The following is a 15,732-nucleotide window of genomic DNA, read 5'->3' as shown; positions in this document are numbered from 1 at the left end:
ATTTATATAAATTATTAAATTTGAAAAAATACTAAACTGATATTTTTATTCGTTGATAGTTTTTGAGCTTTATTTAACCAAATCTTAGTTTCTTGTTGTGAATATTTTATTTTCTTATCTTTTATGCATGATTCTTCATTTTGAAAATATTAATTTTCATTTTATTGAGTATTTTTTTAAACACAAAATTTCATTCATTCAATGTTTTATTTAGCCATTGTTAGATAAGACCATTAAGGCAAGCTCGGAAGACAAACTCTGCTTAGCCAGCGAATCCGCATCTCTGTTTCTCTAGCGAGAGATCCAGGTAAAAGAAACAAAATCAAACGATAGACCAACGGCCTTAATGTCAGATACGATGCTGTAGAGTTTCTCTTGAAGTTTCCTTCATTGAATACATACATTGATTTTTGTGAAGTTTCTTTCAAAATTACAAAGTGGTGATGTTTGTCTAGTTTTGATCAATGTTTAAGGTTGCGCTAGGCGTAACGCGTGCAGACGGTATGGGCCTAGCGAATTGAAAGGAAATCGAAAATTAATCGGGGATTAATTTTATAGTATTTATCCATATATATTATTATATGTGAGATAATACAATGAAAACAGCTTGGTCTAGTGGCTAGAGTGTTGCTATTTTTGTTGGAGGTCGCGGGTGCTAGGAGAAAAGCCTAGTGGCTGTTTTCGCTTGTTTTGTTTATGTTTTCTTTTTTTTTTGGTCTAAATGTCAAAATTTATACCACTTTTTTAGAGTTTACAATGTTGTGAGACACAACTTATTACAGAAAAAAGAGAAGAAGCAGAACAGAAGAAGAACAAGAAAAGAAGCTTGAGACAGAGCAATAAAAAGAGAGTAGCATTAACTGAACGGGGAAACAAACCAAAAGAACAGCTCAAGTAAAGAAGGGGACGGAGCAGTAGCAGTAGGACGAGTCAAGGACAGCAACCTATCTCTTACGGCTCGATCCACCAGACGCGAACAGGCCTCTTGGGATGAAGAAACACCGGAGAAGATGCGGCTATTTCTCTCTCGCCAGAGGGTGTAGACGATAACCTGGTTGATAAGCTTGAGCACAACCACCGCACGGGAAGCATGAGGTCCAGGAAGCTGTTGGCAGAGGAGGACGACATCAGCAAGAGAGGATGGTGGTGACGCCATGTACCTGCCACAGAAACGAGACCAAGTAGCAACCGCAAAGGGACATTGAAAAAACAAATGGTTTACAGACTCATCAGCTAAAGAGCAGAGAACACAACCTGGTGGCACCGATAAACCCCAAGAAATTAAACGATCCCGAGTGGGAAGTCTTCCGAGGAACGCCGTCCAAGAAATAAAAGAACATCGTGGAATCTCCTCTTTAAACCAAACCACCGAGTACCACGGAACCTGCGGCCTAGTTACTCTTAACCTCTCCCAAGTAACCCGAGAAGAGAAAGATGGACCAAAACCTCCGGAGCTGTTTCTCCACAAGAAGACGTCGGCTCTGTTACTTGACGATGGAATCACCGTTGTCGACAAAATGATCTGTAGAGTTACAGCGTCTTCAGATCGGGCCGACGGGATGCTCCAATGGCCATTGGATACTGCTCGAGATACATTAGCATTGAGAGGAATCCTGAGAGAGCGAGGACCTGTCGGTCCGAAGAGTTGATGCAAAGGACCCAGCTCAGTCCAATAATCATGCCAAAACAAGGCTGTGTTACCATCTCCGATGCTGCAACGAAGAAAGGTATGAAGTTGATCCTTAAGCTGGAGCATACTTCGGATAGCACTTGAGAACCTTGGCGAGTCATTTATTAGCCAGAGACTCCTGCCAGCAAACCTGTTTTCTTTAAACCACGGGACCCAAAGAGAGCCTGATCCATAGAAAAATAGCCATAGCCTCTTTAATCGGAAAACCATCTCAAACTCTTCTAGTAATCTGATACCAAGACCGCCCTCCTTTTTGGGAGTACAGATGTGTTTCCAAGAGACCCTTGCACCGGCAGCAGAGGTTGTGCTATTTTTCCAGAGAAAGCCCGAGCATAATGAATCCACCTTAGCGTAGAACCCCTTAGGCAGCACAAACACAGAACTCCAAAAATTAACCATACCGTATATCACCGAGGAGATCATCATTACCTTACCGGCAAAGGATAAATATTTAACAGTCCAAGAGTGAAGCTTTGATGTTATACGGTCAAGGAAAGGCTGCAGAGTAGCCGCAGAGATCTTCTTTGGACTAAGAGGTAGCCCAAGGTATCTAGTAGGAAATGCACCACGGCGGAAACCAGATAAATCGCTTAGAACCGAGGCTTGAGTGTCTGAATATCCACCATAAAAAATCTCTGACTTAGCCTCATTAGTATCCAGACCGGACCAGTCCCTAAACCGATTCATAACACTTTTTATCCCTGCAGTGGAGACCCTTGAGCCATCGGAGAAGACTAATAAGTCATCGGCGAAAAGCAGGTGGGTGAGCTTGGGAGTAGTACACAAAGGATGCAGCCTGTAGACACCATCAGATTCTGCCCTGTCAAGCAAACGAGATAGAACTTCCATGAGCATGATGAAGAGATAAGGAGAAATCGAATCTCCTTGACGAAGACCCTTTTTCCCCTCAAAGAAACCAGCCAATTCCCCGTTAATAGCCACTGAAAATCTCGGAGAGGAGATACACTCAGTTATCCATGTGACGAACATCGGAGGAAAATGCTGAGCCTGCAAAACTTTAATCACAAAATCCCAGCAGACAGTATCAAAAGCTTTGCGAATGTCAATCTTAATCATAGCACTCTTAAGACAAGAAGATTTATTGTAATCCTTGATGAGCTCAGTTGCCAATAAGACATTCTCTCCTAGACTGCGGCCTTTTAGAAAAGCGGCTTGATTTGGACTGACGCATTCTGTCAAAATAGGCTTGAGGCGATTAGCTATGATTTTGGAGATTAGCTTGTAGACAATGTTGCAGCAGCTAATTGGTCTATAATCAGTGAGAGAGCAAGCTTCTGATTTCTTAGGAATAAGGGCAATCGCGGTAGTATTCATGTCCTTGAGTAGCTTTCCATTACGAAAGAATTCCCTTACGGCAGATGTGATATCCTGACCAACAATGTCCCAAGAAGCTCTGATAAACTCAACTGAGTACCCGTCTGGCCCTGGACTTTTATTTAGCGGCATTGCAAAAAGGGTGGCTTTGATCTCGGCTGCTGTAACCTCACGTTTAAGGTAGTTCTGTTGTAGCTCAGTGCATCGGAAGGGGAGCAGGGCCTGCAGATCCTCAAGAGAAGCCGGAGAAGAAGGAAGGTCTGTCGCTCCCAAGATACCCTGGAAGTAATCCGCAGCATGTGATTTGATATCGTCGACAGAATATATAACCCTATCATTGGCGTCCTTGAGGAAGTGTATATGGTTTCTGGAGGCATGAGCAGACACAGTCCTATGATAAAATGGCGTATTGCGGTCACCGACATCTGCCCAACGAACTCTTGATCTTTGCCTGTAAAACTTTTCCTCTGCCTTAAGTAGACCATTCAGCTTATCTCTCTCAATATGCTCCTCCCGAGCTGTTGAGGTTACCGGCGAAGTAAGTAAAGCTCTCTGCAGAATATTAACTTTCTCCTTCTGTTCTTTGACCCTCTGAGATATACCACTAAAATGCCTCTTATTTAGACTCCTTAGTGGTCTCTTCAAAAGCTTAAGAGAGCGGACCAGCTTATATTGATCTGTCCCGGTGATGTTAGCTGTGTTCCACGCTTCTCTAACTGTCCCTGCATAGTCAGGATGATCAATCACATGGTGAAAAAATTTGAAAGGTTTAATGACTCGACGTCCGACAGAAGGCATCCGGAACAAGCAAGGCGTGTGATCAGATTGAGAAGGATCCAAGAATTCCGCATATGAATCAGGGAAGGACGATAACCAAGCTTGATTAATGAAAGCATGGTCAATTCTCGTGGAAATAGGATTATCGTCTTGACTATTCCTCCAAGTGAAAGGTAAGCCTTTAGCCTGCGCCTCAAAGAGTTGTGCATCCTGAAGAGAGATGTTCGCCTCATTCATACCCGAGTCATCAACATGAGAGATCAGGTGGCGTGAGTGATGAGAAGAACGCAGCATCTGATTGAAATCACCCAACACAGCCCAAGGATGAGAAGAAACCGGAGTTGTAGCCTGCAAATCCACCAAATTATTCCACAAACTCCTCCGCTCCTCAACCAAGTTGAAACCATAAACAAAAGTAACCGTGAGGGAGATGTTTTCCGACAAAATAGAAACCCCACACGTAACTGATTGAGCAGTCGCACCATAGATGACTAGAAGTACACTCGGATCCCAAACGACGACGATACGACCCGAGGCATCATCAGCATAATTACCAAAATAATTCCATCCCCTTGGAATAGCTCCTAAAACTCTCTCTTTATTACTCTCCAAAATATGAGTCTCCAAAAAAGCTCCGAAAAGTGGTCTATGGATATTAATCCAATCCTTAGTCATGGTTTGGCGTCTTGGATGGTTCAGACCCCTTATATTCCATGCAAAAAACATATCTGATAATTTTAATGACGCTTCGCAGCCTTGCGGCTACTCTTCCTGTTGTTAACCAGGATAAAAGGATTTTCCCGCTCCTCTACTTCAGCGGGATACAAAGGTTCCTCTGAGATTACACCTTCTTGCGCAACTGTTACAGTTTCAGTAACCATAGCAGTCTCAGTAATCACCTGAAACCCATCATCTCGAGGTGACTCACTTGCTTCAGCAGACTCATTAGGCACCACTCCAGCAGAAACAGGAGGCAGGATAGCTCCCGTCGGATCCGGCAGCAGCTCAACTTCGTCAGGGACCGAGCCCCCGTCTAGCGAGTACTGAGCCTCCTCCTGGTTAAAAGCAGTAGTAATAGCATCTGTGATCGCAGCAATAATCATTTCATTAATAGGAACCACCACTGGCTGAGCATCTAAGATAACTTGCAGTTCCTTTTCCGAAGCAAGAATATTGTTATTTTCTCCTGTGGGAGCCTGAAGAACAGAAGATTTCTCCATTGTAACCTGGCAAATTTCACCCTCCTCCAATTCGGCAGATGTATCTTCCTGAGCCGGAGTAACGACTGTGTTTACCACAGGAACTACATCTGAATCAGCATCAACGTAGACCTCGGGAGAGCTATGATTTACTGGTACGTAGCGGAGCTGCCCTTGCTTAACTTTTTTTTCAGTAGAACGTCCCGGCCTCGATTTCGATCTCCTTCTTGCATTTTCTGAGGGATGAATCCTAGGTCCTTCCTGGTGCACATCGCGTACCAACACCCCATCTGTGCACTTTGACGACTTGTGTCCATACTTCTTACAAAGTTCACATTGGACTGGCAACCAAGGGTAAGAGACATCAATCACCACCTCCCTACCATTGGAGAATCCAGAGATAATTTTGTTTGGTAGAGGTGCTGTGAGATCAACCCTAACGAACAGCTTAGCCACCTCGAAGTTTTCCTTGCGCTCTGTTTCTGGAGCAAGGGACTCTGGTTTGCCAACTGCAGTTGCGATACGACTCAAGCTCTCCTTGTTGAATAGCAGGTAAGGAACGTTTCTCATCTCGACCGGCACAATAGCATCCGTAAGAGGAGGTTCCTCCGGGGAGTAATCAGGCGCCCATGGCGCTATAAACATAGGAAGTCCCCCGATGTTCCAGCAAGTACGAGAGAGTAACACCTCTCGAGTACGAGGACTAGTGACTCGTAGAAGATAGGTACCATGTCCAAGGTTGTGAACAAAAATCCGTGGACCCGTTTTTGCCCATACCGCATTGACTATACCGATAATTTTCCCCATCGAAGGATAATCACCATGAAAACGAGCATAAATGAAGTCTTTAAATTCAATCTTAGCAGCTTCAATGTTCTCATCTGGGATAAGGACGAAAGGAGCACCGGACACATGTTCTACCGGAGTTCCTAGCTGTTGGAGCTGAGCAGAGCTCTTTAGCAGAGCAGCGTAGTTCCTCACCTCAGGGGCTTTAACCTCAGCTGAAGTATAGCCTGTCTGGAGAGGCTGAGAACCACCGCTAAGAACTGGAGCCTGAGGACCACCGCTAAGAACTGGAGGCTGAGGACCACCGCTAAGAACTGGAGCCACCGCCACCGGAGAAGAAAAAGCTTGAGGAGTTACCGGAGAGCCCTCTTGAAGAGCTTGAAGAGTTACCGGAGGAGACAAACCAAAACCAGTTGATTGACCTGGCAGAGAAACACCACTGGACAGAACAGGAGACACAGAGAACAACCCAGAATCGCGAGATAAACTAGGAAGAGATACCACTCCATGTAGAGCAGGAGCGAACGATCCAAAAGAAAACTGAGGGGATCCGCCGGAAGGAGGAGCCAACGTAGAGAAATCCGAACCAAGAATCATAGATCCAGAAACAGGAACGTCAAAATCAGGGAGATCGACGACCGAGATGGACTTAATCTTCTTCTTAGCCATTGAAGAGTTCTTAATAGAGCGTAGCAGATGACGGGACTTGAACGAGAGAGCAAAGGGAGGGCGATACTTTTTCTTCGAGAGCAGCATCGAGATACATGGAGGAGAGACGAGAGTGAGCAGAGGAGAACGAGCAGAGAAAAAGAACTTGCCGGCGAGCAGAGGGCTCTCCGACGGTGGAGCAACGGTCAGATCTCAGAGCCAACGGTCAGATTGCAGGTCGCCTTTCTTATCGCAGGAGAGAGAAAAGCTATTCGGCTCCTAAACCTTCTTTTGTTTATGTTTTCACTGACTAATAACATAACTTCAAACTTATATATGATTTTAAACTTACGTATTACAAAAATTGAATTTTTGTAAACATCCGATTTTATTTAGTGATTTGGGGAAAACGTACGGACAAGCAACGAGTTACGTAAGTTTACTTGCTGCGTAAACGGTTAATGCGCCCGCGTTTTAGAGTTAAAAAGGTTTTAGAGTTTTTAGTGTCAAATTTGTATTTAAACAACAATTAAATCTACATAATCATGATACAAGGAATTATGAAGCCATTAAGGTGGAAACAACCAATCATATATACAATGAAACATTTTCTTCTCTTATTAAGGTGTCCACATCAGATTTTAATAAATATTTGTGGGATCCATCTTTATATTTTTGTTTTAAAATAGTATGTATTCATATGAATATCACTAAATATCACTTAGTACAGTAGTTTATGTATCATTAAAGAAGCTCACAACCCGGGTTCGAATAAAAAACATGTGCGTTTTGCATTTTTTATGATTAAATTTAATGAAAGGAAATTATGATTTTTACAAGTCGTCTTCTTCTTTAGACTTTCTGCAATATTGACTCCGACAGCTCATAATTTTTCAAGAGTTATACATCAGTTTCTTCGTTTTTGCCATTTTCATTAAAATTTCATGAATTTTTAAATATACTACTCGATTATAGGATGAAATGAATGAAAATTTAAGTTTTTATGAATTTTGGTTTTTGGACTGAGTCAGTTTAAATTGTCATCGTTGGTGTCTGAATTACGTTTTTCTGGTGATTTTACGGCCCTCGGCAGTGAGTTTTCGAACGTGATTATGTAATGAAATAATGATTGTTGGGTCATTTTAAATTAACTTGCGGCCTATGACATTCAGTTTCTACATAACCTTTAAAAGGTGAGGCTGATGCGTCAGACATACCCAAAAAGCTTCCTAATCGTCTATTCTTTTGCACTGTCTTTGAATATGGCATAGGGTTCTCCCACTTTGTCGTTTAACTCTCACATCCAATGATAAACCATTACACTCTAAACCGCTCTATTCAGTGTCACATATCATTAAAACTCCTTAAATTGATATAATTTCATAGTCCTACTGAAAACTTGATTAGTATAACTTTTCTATGTTCTTTGTTCTACTTTCTGAAGTGTCCGCTAAGACATGTACGCCATGGAGGAATTCACTAATTTCTCATACTTCAAATTTGAATTAGAACACACTGGTAGTTTCAAGGAGGAGGCGAACAAAATTGTTTACACAGCTGATAACTACAGAAAAAAACCATTGAAAAAGAAACACAACTTTTTGGACGAACCGAGAGAGGTCGCATAGATCTAAGAGGAGCTCATGGAGATTTATTTTTTATTTCTGTTAAAAAATTCTCGTCTTGACTATTTTTTTGGTATGTATATATTATTGCGCTATGTTTAATAAAGGATTTTACTATTGTGTGGGATTTCTAAATTGTGATAAATTATTATTTTCTTATATTTACACAGGTTGCAGATTTACTGGATAACTAATGAGGATGTCAATTAGTCAGCGTATCAGATGTTGAATCTGAGTGGATATATGGTCTATATCTAACATATTCTTGAAAAAAAATGTTGCTAGATATCGAATTCATGAACACAAATCGAAAATTCTTTTAGATATTCACGACTCCGCGCTTGCGCGGAGCTATATCTCTGGTAGGTATAAAAGACGAAGTTAAAATCACTCTAAGTTGTAAAGGAATGAGCTGAGACATTATTTATTACCTTGGTTATATAAAAGTAGATTAAGAATTTTTATTCCACATATAGATATCAAACTGAATATTTTAATCGAGATAATTTAAGTTTTCCTGCATATTGTATCAATTAAGATTTTACAATCTCTTTCGACCATAATTGATCTGAAACTCACATTCCATGTGTGTTATTGTCATCAATAAGTAATTAGCTTCAGTTTCCAGTGGTGTGTTTGAGAAACCTGTTTTTGCTGAAACTAATCAGGAGGTTGTCTTTCATGGTTGCATATTATACATCCACCTCTTCTCTATCTTGTATCTTTGTTGAAGGAAATTACCACAAATTTGACAAACATCATCATATCATCATCAAAAAAGATACTGACAAAATATATAAAAGAACAGAAAAAATAAATTTAGAATAACAAAAGCGTAACTGGATTATAAATAAGATCTATAAGAGTAAACACCCATTCGTCAATTAATACATTATTTGAGCTTTTTTGATGAATTCTACAAACATTAATTTGATTGCACTTTACATGATTTTATCATAATCTGAATACGTAGCTACAAAACAAACAATATCATCCTAAAGTTTATTTAAATTATCTGAATTTGTAGATATATTTATGTAACTATGAGGTGTGTCTACTTTGGACACATAGCTTTCTATTTATAAGTTCATGTTAACAATAATCCAAAACAATATATAACTCATTTTATCTTAAGAAACATATATTTATATTTTAATGGCATGCAAGAAAAGGTTCCTTTAAAATAATAATAAATAAAATAATATCAAATATTTTTGGACTATGCATTGTAATTATTATAATATTTTAAAAAAATTATTATTCAAATATAAATATTTAGAAAATATTTATTACATATATTGACTATTTCTAAATTATGAAGAAAATAACAAATAACAAATTAATTCTTAAATAATATTATAAAAATATATTTATATATTAATGGCATGCAAGAAGATGTCTAACTATAAGTATATAATTCTTCATACAGATGACGATTTTTTTTTTTTTTTCCTTTTCAAGAGATATGTGCTCTATTTTTAATTATGTAAATGATTATATTCATAAGTATTATATATCATATTTATAGAGACCTACCCGTATACATATGCGTTTTTTTCTGGTCGACCGTGTATATCTTACGTCTATGTTGAGGTATTTATTAGGAATGAAAATGAGTCTTTGACAAAAGAAAAGATTGAAATGGAAGCAAAAGAAATGGAAGCAAAAGACAAAAATTGTCGGAATTTTCGGAATTTCGGTATTACTGTGCTCGTAAATTTTGGAAATTTCGTAAGGATTACCTGAACCGCTGAACCTATCCGACGATATTTATTATTTCCTCTGATTTTGTAATAATTTTCATTCCAGCAATTTTTTTTTACACAGAACTAGAGATGGCAATTGGGCTCTCCCGTCCCATCCCGTCCTGAACCGCTGCGGATTCGGTTTCTGGCGGTACATGGCGGGTCTGTCCTGCGCGGGATGCGGTCCTCAAACTAGCTGCCCAATCCCGTACCGCGAAATATGTAGGCCTTCGCGGACCGTCCCGCGGGATATTGAATACTACATTGCTTGTTTCTACATGCACAAACAAACATAGACAATAATTGAGTTTGAGCTTACAAATGATCGAGCATAATTTTACAAGATCAATACATTAAGCTTATACAAAACAAATGTTTTTATTATCATTTATGATGGCTTCAAGAAGCTCCACCAGTGCAGATCAGAGATGTTTGGGAGACCGGAAGCATCATCGACCCTGAAACCACCATCAACGGAGCTCCATAATGTCTAATCCCTTCTCTCTCTCTCTCTCTCTCTCTCTCTCTCTCTCTCTCTCTCTCTCTCTCTCTCTCTCTCTCTCTCTCTCTCTCTCTCTCTCTCTCTCTCTCTCTCTCTCAGAAAGCTTCAAATCCCGCGGTTTAACCCATCCCGCTTTCGACCCGTCCCGCTTTGAGCCCATCCCGCTTTGAACCTGTCCCGGTTTGAACCCGTCCCGCGAGGCCCGCAATTTGCGGGTTTATCAAATGTAGTCCCAATCCCGCCCCGCAGCAAGTTTTTACGGGCCAGGCCCGCGGTCGAGGTCCTTGATTGCCATCCCTACACAGAACATATCATATTATGATTTCAGTACAAATTATATTTATTTTCAACAAAAAATTAGTTGTAAATTACATTGACTTAATAAATAATTTTATTTATTTCAAAGACTATTGGTCAAAAAGATATAATTAATAAAAACTTACATATATTTTTGTAATTTTTTAATAATTGTGAAAAGTGTCAAAATGACATTTATTTAGAAACGAAATGAATAATTTAGTATTACTGTTACATGTATTTTCTTTTTACATATGTCCATCAGCTTTGTCGGCAAACCGGGGTCCACTTTGATCTTTATTTTCCTTTTTTCTTTTCTCCTTTTGTTTAGTGAGCTCCACTATAGTAACTTTACTGCAGCTAAATTACATTATTTTGTAACTTTATTTCTAGTTTTTGTATTTCGATGATAATATATTCCGACAATCTGAGGCAAGTAGATATGTGTATATAAGTTGTTTTTGTCGGTGAAATAACGTAAATCGTGGTCACTTATATATTAGCCGAGCTTTGCGTTGGACGAAAAGATTGAATGAACCATTAGTTGAATGGAACCATCAACTAGGTTAAAAAACGAAAAAAAACTATTAAAACATGACTGTTTAGCTCCAATCTACTACAAAAACTAAACTGAACCTAGTTAATTACTCACATGTAACTTGTTTTGCAATTTAGTAATTTATCTTTTGCAAGAAAAGTAATACTAACTTTGTTTTACAAGTTAACGCATCCGATAGAAAAGTAGTAGATACCTACTCGATGTTCCAAAAACAAAATTAGAAGACAGGAGCGAGGTAGTGGGACTCGCGTAGTATTTTAGTAAGTTGAAATTTTCCAACTTGGAATGGTCCCATATTATCCTTCCTGTTGTTGACAAAAAAAAATCTTTCCTGTTATAGTAGTAAATGCTTCAATACATTTTCTATGCTTCATTTTTCTATTTTTTTAAAACTTCATTTTCATGTTCATGATGTTCCTCATATGTCATTTAATGTCAACTGAATCATAATGCTTACTATCGTATTCGCATTTACTCTTAGGAAAACTGGTCGGTTATCGGAGTGAAAGAAATCTCTATTTAAATTTCATAATAATACTAAATTGATAAAAATGCAAAGAGGTGTGCAGGGGCGGATCCAGTGTGTTAGAGGGTGTGGCATGTGCCCCACCCGAGAATAAGAAAATTAGTCGCTAGAGAAAATTGACCAATAAGAAAATTATGTGTGATTTGTGATTGTTGATATCAACCATATAGTGCAGAACTGTATGTACAAAAGGACGCTGGTCGAAATTTCTCTCCCAGGCACGTTCTCCAAGACAGGCGCACGTAGAAGTCCAGCGGGTAATAGCAAGAAAGCGACCACACACTTCTTTGCCTAGTTTGGAAGAATATCCATCGTATGCTCCACGGTGCCACTCGGAAGCCCTATTTTGTTGCCAAAAGAAGCTTCTGTCAAGCAAAGTTTGCAGCTCTAGAGTCTTTTGTTTTCAAACTCAAACACCAAGATTCTGTAGATCCACAAGCTTTCTCAAGATCAAGTGTCAACAACGTTTACTCTACTCAACAATCTCATCAGCTACCTCTTACCTTGTCCTGTTTCTCTCCAATTCCAACCTTTTACCCTTGCTAAGAATAAAAAAGATACGTTTCTGAAGCTTGGAGTCGACTGTAACTCCTCCAGCTGTACGTATCTAACTGATACTTGGAAAGGAAGTAATCATGGCCCCACGTTTCACAGAACTGGAGAAAGGGAAGAAGCAGATGAATGAAGGTGATGAAAGGAGACCAGTTAGGGTAAAGGCCCCTAAACTTGATAATGCTGCTCTCATCAAGGACAACGCGCTCACCCTCATTGGACGCATTACCACCCCTAGGAGCAAAAGATGTGGGCTCTCATACCGGCCCTCCCGCGAAAATGGAACCTACAAGGGAAAGTAAATGGCTCAGATCTGGGGAACAACTGCTTCCAGTACCGCTTCGAAAGAGAAGATGACTTAAGAAGGGTCCTCGATAACAGGCCTTACCACTTTGCATACTGGATGGTGCTCATTCAGAGATGGGAACCCATCATCTCCAACACCTTCCCGTCGCAAATACCCTTCTGGATCCGTATAAAGGGCCTTCCTTTGCACTATTGGCACGATGACATGGTGTGCAGAGTTGGTCAAGAGCTGGGAACCCTAAGCAACCATGAGCTAACACGCACAACAGCCAGAGTCAGGGTTATGGTAGACGGGCTCAAGCCACTTATCGTCGATCCAATCATTGAATTTGATTCAGGAGAGGAAAGCTCCATTACCTTGGAATACGAGAGGCTCGAACAGCACTGCTCCTACTGCTTCTCACTCCTACACCACAGGACTGACTGCCCCCCAAAACGCAAGGACGATAGATCAAAATACGAAGAGGAGAAAGCCATTGAAGCAGGGAGGGCACAAAAGAGCAGAGAGAGAAAGAAGCTTCACCTCTCGAAGATCTTCACCACAAAGAACGATAACTAGAGCAATGTCCCCGCTTCACTCAACGGAACCTTTCAAGAATGAAACAATAGAAAAAGCTAAAACATTCCAGGAACGTGTTGATAGGCATGGGAAGCCGTTTGGGGAGAGAACTTACACCAAGAAGACACGTATTCCTCCTCCTACAAGTGCCACAAACACTAACTGGAACACCTACAAAGAACAGGAAAGTGCGCACATCTACACCTCTCCTCCGTACTCGCAAAACAGAACAGTAACAGACAAAGCACCACGCAGAGGAAGGGACATGTTCCCACAGCGAAGCTCGGGGCAGTGGAGGCCAAAACAACTCTCTGGACAGCCTACCCAAATCCAAGAGCCCCCTTTACAAAAGAAACCTACACAGGCAGAGACAAGAAACACCGATAGCACTTCGCAGGAAAATATGCAAGTTGCATTATACAACTCTCTACCTCTATCTAAAGAGGCAATCGTGGAGGAGATCCAGGAAGCAACTCACAATACCTGAACTGTGGGGACCCTGTGGAAGCAGCCGCAAGACGCCAAAGAGTCCATTTTGGAGAAGCAAATGGGGACGTTGATGAAGCAGCAACAAGAATACTCGCGGCCAATCAATACTACCAATCTCTCCAGCAGCAGCACAACTTTTCGATCAGTAATCCTGCAACACCTCCCCCAGACAAGACGAACATCTCGTGATGGATCGATCAATCAGTTACGCTTCTCCTATTGGTGAAAAGGCAACTAACGGTAATGCAACAAACTCCGTGGAGGTGATCTCTCCTGTTGACACCTCCCCTGTGATTAATGGAAGAACGCCTGCAGTGAGGTTAAGATCAGTGATTGTTAGCCCAACGGCTGAAGGAGAAAAGGAAACTGACCTAGTAGGAGCCAACGTTTCTGAGACAGAGGAGGTTCCAGCAGACGACGAGACGCTCATTGAATGTCAGAATAACATAAGGAGACAAGCAAAACGAAAACCAGTGAGGAACAGCCCAAATATTCTAAGGGGGACTAGCTCAAAGAAAAGATTGATGTCTCAGATACAGAACTCACCTAGAAGAACTGAGGGTAATGGAGGAAGATCTACTGAGCAGAAGAAGCAGAAGAAGGCACATGAGCAATCTGGCCCCTCTAACGTAGCACAGAACCCTCCTATCCGTTTGATACCAGCAAGTTCAAGGAGAAAATCGGATTTTCGGTTAACTCCGCACCAGGCTCCTTAGCTGTTCTGAGCTGGAACTGTTGTGGGTTGGGGAATCCCATAACAGTCCAGCGCCTTAAGGAGATCCAGAGAAGAAGGAAACCTGCGATCACCTTCCTTATGGAGACGAAAAACCCCACTGAGATGATCCAGAAGGAACTCCACTGGCTCCAAGATGACAATCACTTTGCAGTGGAACCCCACAGCCCAGGAGGAGGAGGCATGTTCCTGTCATGGAAAAAAGAAATCAATATCTCAGTTTTATCATCGTCACACAACTACATTGATACAATGATAAGCTACAAAGGGAACAACTTCCATACTACTTTTGTGTATGGAGAACCGGACCACACAAAAAGGCAAGCTGTTTGGGATACAATTTCAAAGCTACAACAAGATGGAGGGGGACCGTGGTTCCTAACAGGGGATTTCAACGAAATTGTTGATAATAGTGAAAAAAGTGGTGGTCCGGCAAGAGCAGAAGGAACTTTCTGCTCTTTCAGATCGTTCCTTTCTCAAAATGATCTCTTCGATCTTAAATTTCTCAGGAAGTTACATGTCTTGGAGGGGGCAAGCGTCATTCACATCTGGTTCTATGCCGTCTTGATCGTGCCTTATGCAACAGCGACTGGATTGATATGTTCCCGTCGTGCCGTAGCCAGTATCTGAAATTTGAGGGCTCAGACCACCGTCCACTCCTCACGTTCCTGACACATCAAGAAAGAAAGGGCTAAAAAATTTTAGGTTCGACAGAAGGTTGAGAGAGAATGTGGAAATAAAAGAACTGGTGAAATCGATTTGGAACTGTACAGGAGACCTTCTGGTTGAAGAGAGACTAACCAAATGTCGACAAGCCATCTGCAAATGGAGTAAGGAGTTTCAGGAGAATAGCCAAAAGCCCTGGAGCAGACAAAAGAAAATCTGGATTTGGCAATGTCAAACACAATACCTGATGACGCATTGATTCAGGAACTCAACAACAAACTCCTACATCTCTACAAAGCAGAAGAAGAATTCCGAAGCAGCGTAGCCACCAACTTTGGTTGTCCCTAGGAGATTCAAATACGGGTTATTTCCATGCGGTGGCAAAAGTGAGATCAGCAAAGAACAGGATGACCGTGATTGAGAACCATAGTGGCTTACCAGTGTATGAAGAGGAACAGATATCTGAAGTCATCTCAGCTTTCTACAATGACCTCTTCGTTTCATCGGCAATGGATTGCAGCCAAACGGTCATAGACGCCTTAACTCCCTGCATCTCAAGACAGCAAAATGAAGAGCTCACAAAGATACCACAAGCAAAAGAAATAAAGGAGGCTACCTTTGCTATTAATGCAGACAAGGCACCAGGCCCTGATGGGTTTTCGGCTAGCTTCTTCCACTCCAACTGGGAAGTTATCGGACCAGCAGTCATTCAAGAAATACAGAAATTCTTCCTCACCG

General features: G+C 41.1%; 1 protein-coding gene across 1 annotated transcript; it reads right to left on the bottom strand.

Annotated features, from left to right (window-relative positions):
• Positions 1-856: 856 nt before the first annotated feature.
• Positions 857-1,756, bottom strand: LOC108815453 (uncharacterized). Its single transcript, XM_018588052.1, has one exon. It carries the CDS (start codon positions 1,754-1,756, stop codon positions 857-859), a length of 900 nt encoding a protein of 299 aa, XP_018443554.1.
• Between the last annotated feature and the right edge of the window lie 13,976 nt (positions 1,757-15,732).

The sequence above is a fragment of the Raphanus sativus genome, chromosome 7 (assembly GCF_000801105.2).
Source record: "Raphanus sativus cultivar WK10039 chromosome 7, ASM80110v3, whole genome shotgun sequence".
Taxonomy (NCBI): Eukaryota; Viridiplantae; Streptophyta; class Magnoliopsida; order Brassicales; family Brassicaceae; genus Raphanus; species Raphanus sativus.
Note: the sequence above shows the minus strand (reverse complement) of the source record. Positions and strands in the feature narration are given on the sequence as shown.

Coding starts and splice junctions, on each gene's coding strand:
- LOC108815453 (XM_018588052.1), bottom strand. CDS start 1,756: ATGCTCCAGCTTAAGGATCAACTTCATACCTTTCTTCGTTGCAGCATC.